Source organism: Thunnus maccoyii, chromosome 4 (genome assembly GCF_910596095.1).
Source record: "Thunnus maccoyii chromosome 4, fThuMac1.1, whole genome shotgun sequence".
NCBI classification, from domain to species: domain Eukaryota; kingdom Metazoa; phylum Chordata; class Actinopteri; order Scombriformes; family Scombridae; genus Thunnus; species Thunnus maccoyii.
The window spans coordinates 25970892-25988819 of NC_056536.1; the positions used below are offsets into that span (position 1 = coordinate 25970892).

General features: G+C 39.9%; 1 protein-coding gene across 3 annotated transcripts in view; it reads right to left on the minus strand.

Moving 5' to 3' along the window:
* The window catches only part of LOC121895195 (nucleolar protein 4-like), a 54709-nt gene that overhangs the window by 23486 nt on the left and 13295 nt on the right, over positions 1-17928 (minus strand). The window contains exon 1 of one of the 3 annotated variants that reach the window (XM_042408134.1): positions 17435-17491. The exons of 1 other annotated variant lie outside the window; for it this stretch is intronic. Coding sequence is in view for 1 of the 2 variants with exons in the window: in XM_042408133.1 (XP_042264067.1) it covers positions 421-762 (342 nt within the window). In the remaining variant the exon portion in view is untranslated. Of the gene's footprint in view, positions 1-420; positions 798-17434; positions 17492-17928 lie in introns of those variants that run through there. One more of the 3 variants, XM_042408133.1, reaches the window with a different exon arrangement.

The window sequence follows — 17928 nt, forward strand, 5'->3', positions numbered from 1 at the left end:
TTTGCACCCGGCAGCGTGCCGCTGACAGGACTTCAACCTCACTGGCGAGATGGCTATGCATGATAGCCTACCTTTCACAATTGCGATTGCCAGGAGGCACCGGCGTTGCTATGGCAGCAAGGGATGAGAGTAGGGCTGTTCTGGTTGGGATGTGGACAAAGTGAAGCTTTATCGGGAAAGATGAGGGCGAGCCGGGACGACAAAACATTATAAGTTGTCATTTTATTCATGTGTCAGGTGCATGTGTGCAGCCTGAAATAGGCCTAACGACAACTTATAGGCGGCAACGGGACATCTCGTGCGCGTGTACATGCACGTTCCCCCTGTCATACACACACACACACAGACACACAGACACACACATACACACACACACACACACACACACATAGCCTACACATGCACACGCACACACTTTACCGTTGACTTGACCGGGACATATAGCACGGGTTTCCCTGGAGCTCCTTTCTTGTTGTGCTCTCCCAAAACGTTGGTCCCGACCTGAAATCCTTTAGACTTCACCCAAAATTTGAATTTGGCGTTGATGTGGCTGTTGTCGACATACACGCCATCCGACTCGTCGTTCTGCAACAGTGTCTGCATGATTTTGTTATATTTTCGCCGGGTGACGGTCTTTGTTTTACCGGAGTCTCCATAAGTCCGGAGACACCAGTCCTGAAATTCACTGAACATCTCCGCCTCCAACACGACCGGACTCCGGCTCCTTTTGGGCGCATCCACGCACGCCTTTTTCGTTGCCATCGCTCCCCCTCTCTCTCGCTCTCTCTCTCTCTCTCCCTCTCTCTCTCTTTCTCTCTCTCTCTCTCTTTCTGTCTGAACCCGTTCAAACAGCCCGAGCTAATAAAGACCACACTTGAGCAGGGTTGATCTTTTCCTCCTCTGGTCCCCCCGCTGTCCCGCGTCCAGGCGGCGGCTTGGTTCAGATTCTGGGACGCTTATCCTCCTCCCCCCGTGGTTTCCCCAGCAGAAGTGACCCGGACAAGCAGCACACCTGTTTGCAGAGGAGCAGTGCTGTCCCGAACTGCAGCGGTGAAAAATGTCACTTCCTCAAATCATCGGCTGAGGAGCAGAGAGGGGGGCTGTCCTATGCTGAGCGGGTATCTCCCACCTGTGCGTAAAACGCTCTTCACTAACAGGGTAGGCTTTGAGAGAGAAAAAAAACCTCACAGTCCTCGCTAAACAACAAAGAACACAGACAAAAGCGTGGAAACAAACGTTGCTCTCAGTTCCTATCGACCTACTTTCTAACAGCCAACACTATTTTCAGATGCGGGTTGCTCAGCCCTTAAAAAAAAAAAAAAAAAGAAAAGCGCAAAGATGCTCACAATCTGCTCTCCTATACGACCACATATCCGATCAACATGCGCCACCTGGGATTGTTCCTGCTCCTCACACCTGTTTGAATGGGATCTGCGCTCGTATTGTCTGCTCTCTCAGTATATCCCGTAAAAAAAAGAAAGCACACTCATCTCTGCATTACGCTGCTAACTGACTCAATTTGCACCAACAAAAAAAAAAAAGCCTGCAGGTTCACAAGTAGTGTTATGTTGCCCAGCCGCAGAGAGAAAATGTCCGATTTGGCGACGAGGCAGGTGAGAGAGGGTGGGGGCAGGATTTCTTAGATAAGGATATGTCAGAAAACATTAATAATGTTTTAATCGTTTATTTGCAAATGGGAAACACTTTTTTTTTTTTGCAGATGCAGGTAGTCAGTGAATGCGTAGATTAATAAAAAAAAATGTGGGTAAAAATCCACTAAAAACAATAACATTTCTCTTCAAATTTGATTCTTCCTATAATAAAGGCTGGAATCAAGCTTTTTTTTTGGTGCTATTGTGATATCAACCCCGAAAAAAGATGATTTAACTCTTCTGTGTGGATGTATATTTGGATATAAAATAGTTTAGAGAGTTAAAAAAGCTTGTTTGAAGGTGATTTAAATTCTCATCATTTCAACATCTGTCCTAGTAAATAGAAAAAAAAAAAGACTTTTAAGGATTATTTGTATCTGTCTTCTTTCATGCATGAAGAGACAAGAGCAGAAATATCTATCAAGCCATAAAAAGCTTTAAGTGTCTTTCTGCAGATGTGTGTGCAGATGTTTGAGGAAGAACCAACAAACTGAACACATTCAGGATCATTATTTGTCTTGAGGAGGCCTTGAATGTGTAGTTTTCTGCCTGTGTGTGTCTGTGTTTGTCTCTGTGTGAGTGTGTGTGTGTGTGTGTGTGTGTGTGTTTGCAGCCTGTGTGTGACTCCTCCTGGCCTGTGCATTATAGGCCCATGCTGGCGGTGGTGACTGCTGCTGTTGCCATGACAGCAGCGCAGCAGTGTCTCCGGCCGTGCAGAGGGTGAGTGGGATGCCCCGTCCTCATCTCTCCATCCTGACTCAGACAACGGAGCGCTGGACAAAAAGCCCCACCCCGACCGAATGATGAGCAGCTCAACACTCCATCAACAGCTCGTCAAATACAGCAAAACATGTCTGTGTGTGTGTCTGTGTCAGTCTATGTGTGTTTGTGTGTGTGTGTGTGGCCGAGGTCTTTGCATGCTATTTCATTTCATTTCATCATTTAGGTCTTGTGTTGTGTCTTCTCTCAGGACTGGCCTGCATGCAGGATGAGCTCCAGGGCTTCGCATCCCTCAGGGGAGGAAACATCTCAACACTGCTGATTTTGTAAGGTTTTCGTTTTTAGATGTGAATCTCCCGGTTTGTTGTTACTGCAAACTGCTTTCAGATGTGAAAACATCCATGAATGCAAGGTGCACAGGACTATTCCTCTACAAAGATCACTTGACAAAACCAGTGGTGGAAGTACATTTCCTCAAGTGCTACTTAAGCACAATTTTCAGGTATTTGTACTCAAGTGTTGCCATTTTATGCTGTTTTACTTAAGACAACTTTACTTCACAGATGCAGATTTTACATACAAAACAATGCACTTATAAAATATGATGCTTTATCATAGAGTAAACTACCAAACAGAATAAAAATCAGCTACAATTTCCTGCATCTTGTGCAGCTACAATGGTAGTTGCAACCTTTATGACTCGTGACCCCTTAAAATGAAGCAATATCTAATTGGGACCCCCCTGGTCATGTGTTGCGAGCATTGATTTTCCATCTGGATTTCTCTCATTTAATGGTTTTTAGAGGCCATAAGAAGTCAACCAATCTAGTATGTTATGTATCTGGAGGATTTTTAGAGGCGGAGGGAGTGAAAGTCTCTGGTATTTCACAAGAAAAAAGCAAAAATTAGAGAAATGCAAGAAAAAAATGAACTACTTTCTGTAACAGATTTTTTTCTTTATACCGTTACTCATCCGGTGACCCCTAAGATTTATCCTGGGACCACCATAACACAATAATATTATACAATAGGGCTGCAACTAATGACTATCAATCTATCAACTAATCGGTTTGTCTATAAAATGTCAAAATCATTTCTTAGAGCTCACAGATCTCTAGAGCTCTCTGATCAACGAAATCCAAAAGAAATTCAGTCGACTGTCATGTATGACACAGAAAAACTTCAAATGCTCACATTTGAGAAGCTGGAACCAGCAAATATTTGGCATTTTTGCTTAAAAAAATAACTAAAACAATTATTCAGTAAAAATAGCTGCAGACTAATTTTCTATTGATTGACTAATCATTTAATAATCTAATTGCTGCAGCTCTATTATACAATAATTTAACACCTACAGGGGTCATTTTCTGCCTAATGAGTACTTTCACTTTTGATATACATACATACATATTGTTGATAATAACCGTATTAGTATTATTAGGATTATTAGTATTATTATTATAACTAAACCCAAGTAGAGGACCTAAATACTTCCATCACTGGTTAAAAAACACACATACACAGATCTAACAGGACACAGGACTCGGATATCTCTCCTCGCATCCCTTCAGCAGAGAGACTATAGATCATCTCTCGGCAGCACCATCCGAGCGGTGCAGCTGTCGGACCTGTAGGCAGGGTCACGACTCCTCGCTCCTAATGAGGCAAAACTGCTGTAATTACGCACACAATCCCCCACTGAGAGCTTCCCCTTCACCACGAGGAGGACAACTCCTGTCCTGGAGGGCCGCAGCGAGGGTTTGTCTGGCACTGAGCTACCCCACATTCAAAAATAATAATAAAAAAAAAAACAACCCTTACTTAAATACACGAGCCTGATGACAGCATTTTCACACCCACCTACTTACTCTCTGACCTGCACCCTGCTAACCTCTGGATTAACTCAGTAGTACGGCAGCTTCTCTTGTCCAAACACGGCATCGCCTCCATCCCACTGATGAAATATTTCTACTTACAAAAGCCCTGAACATGTTCTAGTGTGCATAGTTTGCAGTGGTGGAAGTATTCAGATGCTTTATTTAAAAGGGTACTCCATCAATTTTACACATGAAGATCATTTTGTTTTATGTGTAAAATCAACTGTTATTACTATTAGTACTATCATTAAATGTCTTCTGCGGCTCTGGGGGAGCTTGAAGACTACAAATTTATAACAGAAACCCTGCAATCAAGTTTGAAAGACAGTGACACACACCAGTCAGGAAAGATTTAATGAAAGATACTGTTGAGTTGCATTATGGGAAATGTAGGATCCAGTGTTTTTGGGGGAATTTGACCCACATTATGGACTAAAAATCGTAATATCTCCGCCTCTGCTGCTTTGATTCTGAACGTTCTTTGTTTAATCTGTCCCTTGCAAGTCGCTCAACTTCATGGAAGTGTACTACTACATTGCTGATTTACTCCTTTAAAGGATATAGCTGGCGATTTTCTATATTTTTCTTATCGTGAGCAAATCTCATGTGCAGAGGCAAACCTACAATGAACTCATCCTACTTACAAGAACTGTGTGTGGTGTATTCAAAGTCTGATATATCGTATTCGTCTGTGTCGTAGGCATCTGTTGGTGTCCAAAATTGATTAAAATCAGTCAGGCACACCGCTGCACCGGGTGACATGTTCCTTTAGCACAAAGAGTTTGTGCACGTGATCATATTTTCAGTCTCCACAGACCAGTTCTGTGTAAGACAAACTAATGTGCCCAAACCCTTCGTGCTGAAGGAACATGTCATGTAGTGCAACAGCTTCTGGACAACAATGGAAGTTTATGGCACAGAGAGAATAAGTTATTTCAGGCTTTGGAGACACACACACACTATACTCGTAGGTAGGATGGGTTCATTTTTGGTTTGGCTCTGTACATGAGATTTGTTGCCAATAAGAAAAATATATATAATTTACACCTTTATCCTTTAAGCAGAGATAGTTATACAACAATGTAAAAATACTTACATTTACAAGTAAAATGTAAAGACATAAAAGTACAGACGCACTATCAGCAAAATGTACTTATTTATATATATATATATGTATATATATATATTATATTACTGAATAATTGCAGAGCTAGAGAAACAAATTTTTACTATTTTATATACCGTCAGGTAAACATGCTGATCTGCAAAGCTCTCAGTTAAATGCAGTGTAGTAAAAAGTCAAATATTTTCTCCTAAAACGTAGCGGAGTAGATGTAACCATTATGCATAAAATGTAAATACTCAAAAGTGCAGCTACATTAAAACGGTGCTTTACAGCCACACTCGAAGTTTCCTCCTCGAGGGGTATTTACACTGCTAACAAAAAGGATGTTTTCAGATCTTGCTGTAAAGAGAGTCCTCGTGTAGTAATGTAAACAAACAAAATCTGTCTTTGAGGAGGTTTCAAAAACCTAAACAGAGCTGTAGGAGGGGGGGTGGGGGGTGGGGGGGGGGGGGTGGAGGAGGGTGGACACAGAGGCAGAGCTCACAGTAAACAGAGACACAGTGTGACACACAGCAGCGAGTGTTAGACTGAAGTGTATGAGAGGCAGACACATTCAGGGGAGTGATGACGGTGAATCAGCTTCAGTTAGGTTAGACAAGTTGTCCCCTGCTCATCCTGGTGTTGATCTCCAAGCGTGATAAAGTCTGAGTGACAATTTAACTGACTACTGCCGCCTCATGGTGGAGCTGAAAACTGCACCTCCTTTGTGTCCCATCCTGAACCGGACCGTCCTACACAAGACCACACGTACTGTACATATACGTCCCTACATGCATGTTTCTATATGTTTTTTTATATATATATATGGTTGCATTTGTATTCTGGATAGAAATATTCTTAAATATAATGTTATAATATGCCTCCTTTTAAATTAAAGTTTCAGTTCACCCAAATCATATATGAAATATTTTCCCGCTAACCATCATAGTGGTATCTAGTCATAAAAATAGTTTAATAGTTTTGGTTTTATATGCAAAATTTTTAAGTTATCAGCTGCTGAGATTATTGCTGCCACCCCAATACAATAAAAATAAAAATATTTATTATTATTATCATTTTGTGGTGCTTTTGAATTTAAAAAAAATACAATTTAAAGACTCAACAGTAACAGTTTGTTCCAGTTTGTCCTAGTTACTCATGAGACATCCACAAATATCAACAGATTTCAATTAGAAAAATATATAAATTACAATAGTTCCAATGAAAAATGTCCACACTGAGGTCCAGGGATTATCTCGTTAATAGGACATTCTTTCTTTCTGAAAGGAGATGTTTGCTTTTCAAATATAATTTTGACATGTTTTCCATTAAAATTGATTGTATTGGAAAGTATCTTCGTGGCTCGATACAACTACATATAAAAAATCACAGAGTTAAAATTTTACTCAGTTTGGGTCAATATACCAAAACACCACTGGGATACCTTCACCCAGTAGCAATTTGTTATGTTGACCCAGTATTACACACAACAAGCTTTAAGCTAAAAAACTGTCACAAATGTATTGTGTCTTGTACAAAATTATGTGCATACGACATTCAAAACATGACATGTAACATTTAAAAACAGTAGATTATAACAAGCTTTAGTTTGGGTACAGTAAAATAAAAATAACACTAAAGCTGCATGAGAACAACCCTCGTCTCGAGTGGCTTTCTGGGCAACATTAACCCAGTATTGTGTTGTTGCTCTATTGACTCAAACTGGGTAAACATGTAACCCAGTGATTTTCAGTGTGTGGGGTTAAATGATAAAATATGTTTTGTTCTTTTTTTGTGATTTGAGTGAACTCATTCGTCCCTTTTATACACTGACGTTACATTTTAGGTGTGATGAGACGTAGCCGTATAAAGGAGAGAGGGGAGCATGCTGACTGCATATTTAGTGTCTATTATATCAACCCTCTCTTTGTCTGCTCAGTCAGTCAGCCACAACACGGACCAGCCAGAAGCTGGATTACCAGTCTGGCATGGCGAGGGGGCTGCAGTGTCGATGTGAACACACACTGACAGCCTTATGGGACCATGAGGCACGGACGCAGGGAGGCAGAGAGCTGTGGGTCAGGGCCCGGGGTGGCGACAGGCCATTGGGACAGCACAGCCAAGAGGCAGCCAGGAGACGACAGAATGGGCACAGTCACCATGGAAACACAAGCGGCCCAGGCAAATCATGGCAACTGGTAACTAAGTAACAGGAAACAACGGACCATGGAGGACGATGAGTCTGGTTAATCATGAGGAGAGGGGGGTTAGCAGAGAGAAAGGAGGGAGGGGACAATGACAGGGAGATAAGGGCCACAGACCTCTCTGCTCCAAAGTGTGAGCTCGTTCTCGCCCCATGTGCGCTGGATTGACACTGGATTACTGTCAGCAGGAGCTGGAGAGGGAGCCTCCACCCTTCTTTCACCATCATTTTCTTTGTAGATCCATGAGGGGGTGTAAATGAGCACAAGGAGAGGGGAAATGAGCTGGAGTGCAGCCATTAAACTGATCTTGTGTGTGTATGTGTGTGTGTGTGAGTGTGAGTGTGAGTGTGTGGGGCACAAGCATTGGTCTGCCCATACATGTGGTTTTCTCTGACATTATTGTGTGTCTCGTGTGTGTGGCCTCAGCCTCGATATGAAGAGGAAGCTACCCAGGAAGTAACGCCTTTGTGAGGTGTTGTAGGAGTTCATCCAGCAGTTCTCTAAACCACCTGCTCTTCAGAAAAATGTTTCCTGTGATGTATTCTGGTATTCTGGCCTTCTGAACATTTCTTAAGTGTTAGGCTACATGCATTTGAGTTTATAGGAACTGCTCTCCTAGCACATCACACCCCGTGAAACCACATTATGTTGTTTTTTGCACTTCCTCTTCTCTACGAATTTAACAAACAAGATATAACATGTTGGTTATTGAGCTTTAGAGGTGCTGGCAGACAGATTTTGTTACTACAGGAGTCGGACTTTGCACCTTAGGACTGCAACAACTAGCCGATTAATGGATTAGTCCGTCGACAGAAAATTAATCTGCAACTATTCTGATAATCAATTCATCGATTTGAGTCATTTTGTAAGAATTAATGCCAAAATGATCTAATTCAAGCTTCTCAAAGGTGAATATTTTCTGGTTCCTTCAGTAAACTGAATATCTTTTGGGTTATGGACTGTTGTTGGACAAAACAAGACATCTGAGGACATCATCTTGGGCTTGGAACCATTTTCTGACATTTTACAGACAAAACGACTGATCAAATATATCATCAAATTAAACACTAATGAAACTAATCCTTAGTTGCAGCCCAATTATGACAAAGCCAGGCTAACTGCCTCCTGGTTTCCTTACTTGGATAAGCTAAGCTAACCGTCTCCTGGATCCAGCTTCACATTTAACAGATAAACATTAGTGTGGTTTCAATTTTCTCATCTAACTTTTGGAAAGAAAGCCAATAAGTATATTCCCCAAAATGTCAAACTATTCCTTTAAAGGCAAATCATTTTCTCAGATGAGATTCTTACCACAGGATCCTTCATGAGGAAAAGATTTTCTGTCAAAGTAAAAACAGTTTTGGTTGTAACACATTTACATTCTTCTTTTTTTGCCTCTGTGCTCGTCTCAAGGTTTCACTGGACTCACTAAAAGATTAAATTAAAGAATTACAAGATGATGTCATTCATTCCCAGTCAGGATTTATCAACATTTGAATCTGAATCAGATGACAGTCTGGTGACAGTTTTTGAGTGAAAAAAAAAATAAATCTGTTGATGTTTTTTTTTTTTTTTAACTTAAGATGTTGCTTATTTAGTTGCCTTAAGCTGTAGATGTACTGTAATCTAAACTCTAAGAGTTTAGATTAGGATCTTTTTACTTGAAAAGTGCTTTGTATTATTATTATTTATTCTTAATGTGATATGGACAATTCATGTCATAATTAAGAACAATTCATTAAGTCAGTAAATAGAAAAAGCTAAATAATTGTCCTTTCACCATATGTTTTTGATTCAACTGAGGCACAGTTAATGCATGAATTTAAGGGAAATACATACAGGAAGGTGTATTGTATTTCAATTATTATTATTATTTCTAAATCAGACATTTCAGATCTTCCATAAGAGGAAGAGGTAAATATGGGAAGTGGAGAGTTTGTGGTCTGTACAAAGTGTTCAGAACAGACAAGAAGTCAGACACGAGGACAAGAGGATCTTAAAAGGTCTAATCTGCAGATTAACATCTGGTCGTCCGCTGAGATGATGCCTGGATGTTGGTGTCACATTTGTCCTTGACATGTTTTTACTTTTCTAAGAATGTTTAAGAGTAACTAGTATTTGCGGTTGAAAGTTTCAAATCAGTTGCACCTCTGACGACATCAAGCGCTACTGATGGGGGAGTTTGTCATGGTTGTTGCACCTGTAACCACATGTTAATGTGATGGTGTATTGACACGCTCTGAAGTACACGTCACACATCACTGCAGAAAGGTGAAACCACTAGAGGGTAGTGAAACAAGACTCCCAGCCGGTGTTAAAGTATATCTATAGAGTTTTTCAAGTGTGTCTCAAACTTTCAATAACACTTTTTTCAGCCACTTGGGGTCAGCAGAAACAAGCTGTGAACACATCATTGAAAAATTATCATAAGTCGATATGGAAAACTTTCGCAAACAATTACCTATTTACACATTTAGCAGATATGGAGTAACATTATCATTCATTTGGACTCATGTTTCTGTCTACCTGATGAATGCAAGTCCAATATTCACTCTCCTTTAGCTCTCTTTTTGGTCTCTATCAACTCCAAAGGGAAATATGTGTCTCTTTAGCTATTAAAAGCTCCACTATCATCACAGACAACTTCTATCTGTCTGTTGTTCAGTGCTGGGCGGATACTATACGGGGGGTTTTTGGAGCCTTTTTACTGGAAACAGCTAACTGTTGCAGCAGAAAATAATACTATGAGAATGATGAAATGAGTCAAAACAGTAAATTTTCAGGCCATAAAAACAAAATAATGAGCTGACAGTGACTGTAAGGCTTTGTGGAGAAGGGAGGAGAGAATTTCCACATACAAGTAGTCATGTGATCCACTGTAAATATAAAAATATCGATTAAAGCCACTTTAAAGTCACGAGCTTGGCGAGCTTGAGCAGGGATGTGACCAGATCTTGATTAGATCACTCAAGTTGTCATGGCTTAGCAAGTATTGAGTCTCAGGAGATCCACTAGCTACTAAAACCTAAACATTTAAATTGCCATCTAGTGGCTGTTTTATAGTATTGCATGTAGTTTAGTAATTGTAATTCCCGTGAAACGTAGAGGTCAGGCAGGAAGTTCTTTCTCTGTGGTCCTAAAAATAGTGGTCCAGGGAAGATCATCGACGGCCATCCTTCTGTTTGCAGACCTTTGAGTGGCATTATCAGTAAGCTTATTGTTGATTATTGCTATCTTAACGTTTTCGATTAATCACTTTCGATAATTTGTTCCAATTTGCTAATATTGTGTTACCATGTGACTACACTTGCTATTAGCTTGAACTGTCGACCAGTCGACCAGGAGACTACAGCCCTACTTATGAGAGATTAAGATTAACACGTGACAAAATGACAAATATTTCGAGAACACATTGTTTTATAAATTATTTTGTTAACAGATTCCTCTCAGATTCCTATTGCACAACTGTCTTAGAGAAGTTGCGTGTCTGTCGGCCCAACCCTCTTGAACACTCCTCCTGTGGTCTAAGAGCTTCGAGGGGCCCAGAGGAAGCCTACACAAAGGCAGATTGTATGTGTGACCTCAGTGGCCTAACCACTGTTCATAACTAAACTTTATCTTTGACACAACATCTGCTGATTAAACTGGCAGGTATGAACAAGTTAAGTGGCAGCGAATTTCTGCCAGTCAAGTAATAAACAAGTACAAGTTATCAGAAAGCCATCTGCTATCGTTTGCAAACCACAAACATGACTTTAACCAAATCTGTGTATTCATAAATAGCATAAAGCTAATGCACCTGATCAACCACTCCCTCTCACATGTGTGCGATCTGTCAGTGCCACCTGTGTTTCTGCCGTTGATCGTGCCAACACTACCCGGCTTCGACAGCAGTAATGGGCTCACCGCAGAGAGACACAAACACTCCCTGCTGCCCAAACCCTCCACAGCTCTTACTCTGCTCTCCTGATTGGCTGTGACATGCTTATAGTGGCCCCCCACAGCTGCACTGACATCCACTTTGTCATGGCTGTGTGACACATCTGATTGCACCTGTCAGGCCCTGTCCTCTAAGCCTTTTCCCCCAAATGCTCCCGTTGACCTTTGTCTCTGTTTTCTTCCCCTTTTCAGACTTTTCTTCCCTCTTTTCAAACCACCTGTTGTACTCTGCCCACACCACATGACACTCACAGGAGTGGTTTAGTTAGATCTTTTTAGCTACAGAGCCTCACATAAAAATTGTTTATTGCATGTCATAGTTCATGCTTTCTGCCAACATTGTTAATTTACTCACAAAACAACAGGAGGAGCAATAAGGCACTGGTTTTCAGAGAACAAATCTTCACAGTATGGCTGCTCCTGCTTTCTTTTTTCCTTCCTCTGAAACACAAATCTAACTCTTGAATCATCTCTCTCATTGTACAATTTAAAAGATAAAGCTGGCTTTAATCCAATCTTTTTCTTAAAGTCAACAAATCCCATTAAAACTACCAAATCCAACAGTGTTTTACTTTGTCTCTCTATACTCACCGACTACCATGTTAATGCCGCACAGCAACAAGCCAATTAGTTCCTATTGAACGCATTTTTAAAGCGACTATGATCATTTTCCTTGTATTAAGAATGAATCATATGTGGGAATTAGAAATGAATGCAGTAATTACAGACCAAGAGTGGGAACAGTCATGTGGAGAGGGACACAAGGTAACCAACAGTCCCACTTGGAGGGAGTTTAAATGGAAAATTAAAATTGCCGGGTCATTGCTGAAGGGGCTGCGGCCTGCTGGGAGACCATACACATATATTCTGGGACTGTCCAAAACTGTCAGGTTACTGGTATGACATACAAAATGAGATTAAATAATGTTTAAAAATAGAGGTGCCATTAGAACCATCTTACTTTCTTGTAGGAATATTGCCAGGAAATTTAGAAAACAATAGTCAGACATCATTAATGAGAATTCTTCTTGTAGTGGCCAAAAAAATGATTACGGTCTCATGGCTGAAACCTCACAGTGACACAATGGAGAGAGAAGATAAAGGATGTCTATTATATGGAAAACATAACAGCGAGGTTACAACTAAAGACAGAGGTGTTCTTGACAAAATGGTCACCTATTATTTCTTTTCTTTCCCGCTGAGGAGAATGATGCAGTTTTACTTTTTTTTTTTTTTTTTGGTGTATATATACGTATGTATGTATTTGTAACTTTTGTTTTGTTTTGTTTTGCTTTGCTTTTTAAAATTTGTTTATTTATTTAATTTATTTATTCACTTTTTTTTTATTTACCCTTTTTTTTTTTAATTATTATTATTCATTTTATTTACTTATGCACTAATAATGGCTCCCATGCACTGATAATGGCTGTATGGATGATGGACACATGGACACATGATGGAAGGTCAAAAATCATGAACGGACCCTTAACATTGCTTCACTTACACCTGTATTAATGTAAATATTTGAAAAGCTGATTGTACTGTATGACTGCACTTGAGAAAAGGAAGTAAAATAAGTTCCAAAAAAAAAGAAGAATGAATCATATGACTACTTGTGTGAAAGCTGTTGCTCATAGTGACAAACGAACCGAGAATAACCACAAGGACTCTGTCGCTACCCTCAGCTCATTCAGCTCTTTTTTTTATTTCCGCTTCTCAGTACAACTCCACATGCTCCATATTTGCTGAATGTATAAATAGGCAACTGTTTTCTAAGATCACCATGTCAACATATAAGGTGATATTTAAAAAAAACCCCAGAAATGTTGTGTTCACAGCTTGTTTCTGCTGCCCTCAAGCAACCCAAAAAATATGATTTCAACAGCTTGTTTCATTCTAATAAAGACTAAATAATTTCCAGGCTGGCTTCTGTAGTTTGTATCAAACACACTCAAACAGGAGTATCAAACATAATAAAGACGATTTAGGTAGGCTGGTTTGAGCAGCAGGACAGTGTATGTGGGATTGAGTCAAAACAGACATGTCAGTACATCAGTGTGGCTCATTGATGGAAATCTATAGCACAGAGGAATAAGATACATGTATAACAGGTTTTGGCTACTCAGAAAATATTTATTAGTAGGCCAGTTTATTGCTGGTTTTGGTCTTTTTATGGGATTTGTTGACAGTAAGAAAAACAAGCTTCTGTTATGCTCGTAGACTGTTCAGTTAAGCCACAGGTTCAGTGTCTCTAACAGCGGTGCATTTTTCAAAATGATGCTCATTCATAAGTGTCAGCCTCTGTCCTCTAACCTTTGGACCTTTGTCTCTGTTTACTTCCCCTTTTCACGCTTTTTTCCCTGTTCTCAGACCACTTCTTATTCTTAAGTCTCTGTCAACACCATGTTACTTGTGAAAGAAAAAAGACTTTTCTTAGCTTAACTTCTTAGCTCCAGGGTCTTGATATACATGATTAATGTTGCAACACTTGTTGATTGCATGATGTAGAATACTGCTTTTTCAGTTTTCTATCCAATTTTTATTATTATTATTTATATATGTATATGTATCATTATCATTATTACACTCCGAGGGCCAAAATAAAAGAGTGAATGAATCATAACTGCTTACAACCATAAAAGATCAAATGGCATACAGAAACGGAAGTGCTGTAATGTTTTAAGTTTGAGGTTATATGTTCTCCACCCAGAGTTAATCATTTACATAAATGGTTAAACTATTTCTGTCTTATAGAGTAATCTGAACGTCAAGCCACAAGAGCTTACAATCCTAGACTAACAGCAGACTCCTTATTATTCAGAGGGGAATGATTTTATCCATGATGAGACCACCTGAATATTTGCTACAGAGGAAAAACTTACATTAGGACAGGCTAACAAATGTGATTCCCAATGCATACACTCTTAGCATTTATCCCACTTGAACAAGTGCTTTCCTGACATGTTAGACTTTGTCATTCAGGCTTTTGACCAGTGAAATTTATGGTGGGTTTCTTCTCCTTTTGTAAGCACAGTTACAATTGAGACCCATAAAATCCTTTTGCCTGACCTCTTGACCCAACGCTTGATGAAGATGTGAAGAAAACTCTAACATATAAAATCTCTTCTAGATGTTATAACTCTTTATACACGCATATTCACACATTCTCAACCACCAACCCCTCTCTGAACATCAGCCACATGAAGAAAAGTGAAATCAAACGCCTTGCTTTCTCTCTTCCCACTGTGATGACCCTGCCCTTTGGGAGGATGGGCTGGTGGAGAGGTGGTCAGACACACAAAGCCTACCCTGACCCCTGTGACCCTGCTGCAGGCTACCACTAGAGTGTTTCTACGCTCACCACAGATAGTGTCACAAAGGCCTGTAGTTATCTTCATAATGACATCATAAAACGACATTCAGGGACAATTTGTTGTTTTCGGTATTAAAGCAATATTTTACACTGTAAGAGCATTTTCACATCAAGGGTTGTACTCCTCAATATCAGTCCATAAATACTGTGCCATGAATGTCAGCTCCCCTGAGGACTTGCAGCCTTTTTGTGGTCCCGTCTCTAAACGTTCACTTACATTTATTCCAAGACTGAGCTTGAACATAAATTCAGACACACACATTAACCCCTGGACTTCCTTAATGACTCTCTGTACCATTAAACATAACATAAAAATGCTCTAGAAATCATTTCACGTCATGCAAACCAAGTTTCAAGGCACAAAATGTTACTTGTACTTGATAGTCATACAAAAACATTGTATTTTACTTTAATTTTATAACAAGCTACCATGCAAGGTACTGACCTAACCGTTGGGAGCAATTTGGACAGAGGGAGCCAGGGATCAACCTGCCAACTTTGTGATGAAACCAGCACTCCTCTAACATTCCTCTTCCTTCTCAAAACCTGGCGCCTACATTACCCACAATGCAACCCTGCCGTTGACCGTTCAGTCAAAGATTAAGGTATGTTTTTCTAGCTATTAGCTAATGTAGCCTTGCATTGTATTGTATTGTATTGTATTTATTGGGACAATGTACAGTTTTAAACATAAATGTTAACATTTGATGTACTGCACCAGAGTTAGCTTAAACTAATTTTCATCTGCAGTCCCTTACTATTAAAACATATAACAGCACAATAACAAACAGAAGAGCTGCTAGCCTCAAGCAGAGTTGAGGAGCAGGCTATGGAGGTCTGATAACTTCACTCCTTTCTAACACCACACACCCAGATTTTTCTCATTTTCAAACTTGTAGTCTTCAGTCCCAAACAACACTGCCTCAAGCAATGGCGCCTTAATGCAAGGCGACAGGGGCTTAAGCCCTAGGCCACCAGGGACCTCAGAAGACATGAGCAAGCTACCTGTGATGTGGGGGGAGACGTGATGAGGAGTGAATCCTCTCACTGTGCTTCAACACTCATTTGTAAAAATGTGATTCACTTCATTACGTTGTGTTTGAATATGGTGGTACAGCCCCAAGCAGCAAAAAAAGTTTTCATCCTGTTTGATGGTTAGTTTCATTTACTTGTCAAAGTAAAGACATCAAAAAGGACAACAAAAATATCACATGGACAAGGACTTTGTGGCAAAAGTGACTCAATTTCGGGAGTTTGTGAGCAATGAGGTGAACACATCGATTGTTGAACTACTTTAACTCTTGAGGCGAAAAAACCTCCGTAGCCCCAGGGCCTATAGTAATGTTAAGGTGCCCCTGGCCTCAAGTGATGTCACTTGAGTCAATTTATCAGATTGCACAAAAGCCACAAAAGGTTTTATATTACTTTTTCACACGCGTAGAAAAAGACCCCTATCAGAGAGAACAGCAATATTGTCATTAACTAGCAGAGTACCAGCCCACCATTTTACAGTAAACTGTTACAAAAAGTTTAATTCCTGATATACAGTAAAATACTGAGATGGGGAAAGCTTGGTCATTTTGTTTAGTAAAATGTATAGGATGTAATCATTTGCGCATTATGCTGTTATTTTACTTAGAAACACACCTTTGAGATTTTCACTGGAAACGATTGTGAAACTGTGAAAGCAATATAAGAATAGCCGAATGGTTACAGCTCGTGGTTACCACACAACCACAACCAGAGGCGCCTCGGCAATGGAGCAAGTCGAGCAAATGCATCCCCATTATTCAATTAGGGGGGGAAAGTTATGGTTTTGCTACCGAACTTCTTGTCTTTTTAAAAATAAATGTATTATCATACAGTTCCCGCAATCCGGTGATTATATTTAGGCAGCCTATATCAATGATCATTTTTCTGTTTTTTGCAACTGACAAAAACAAGTAATAAAATAATCTGACATTTTCGGACCACCCTTTGAGTTGGTTCAGTCCAACTTGTCATGAGAGAGAGACATAAAGACAGAGCAGAGTTTTTCCTGACAGTGTTAACAGTCAAATGTTCAGCAGTGGAGAGTAACTTATTTAGATTAAATATGATGACAAATCACTTCATGCTCTGCACTGTGCTTTCATTATTATGATTATTCTCTCATTTTCTCATACAAGTTTACTCAAAGGGGAAGTAAGGTTTTCATAGCATTCTCAATATAACTAATCTAGACTAGTGCAGGTGGCTGTTTCTTGACTTAATCCAAGAAGTTAGGTGGTGTAGAGATGCAGGAAATGAGTTTTAAATTACAATTTGCTCCCCCATTTTAATATATGACCAGGTGCCTATGACCACAACGTCCCCGGTTTGACTCTGGGCTGGGACCTTTGTTGCATTTCATGCCCCTCTGCCTCCCCTTGTTTCCTGTCTGATTTTCCACTATCAGCTGTCCAATAAAGGGTGAAAGAAAATCCACAATACATATCTTTAAAAAAAGAGTAGGACAAAAGATATAGCACAAATCAATAAGTAAAGTAACACAGAAACTATTTCTGCCATCAGAATTCTCATACCTGTTGTTCTGGAGGGTAGTTACTTCAATTTAGAGAGCTTGTTTGAGAGAAAGGAAAATCTCATGCCAAGAAGAAACAAAGTACCATCAAGATCAGCATTAAGTCCCCATAGGATGTACAACACAGTAATGAATCTAGTAAACATAAAAACATAAAAACTCCACGTAAAGAGTCAACAACAACAGTTAGCACAACAGTAAATTACACTTACTTAGAAAGTTGTATTAGCCCTAGTCTCGCGAGATCCCCGCCTACGATTTCTAAATGCACGTTAGGCCATTTTTTTTCCATAGGATGTTAAAGTCATGAATCGCCCTGCTCTGCCTCTGATTGGCTAGTACTCGTTACCTGCGTTGGTTGGGTTGGCTACGTTTAGGCATGAGGACTAAGATTGGTTAGGATCAGGGTAAGAATATCAGGGTAAACCAATCAGAGCAAGAGTAAGGCGAGTCACGACTTCGCCATCCTAGGACAAAAAAAAATTGCGCACGGTA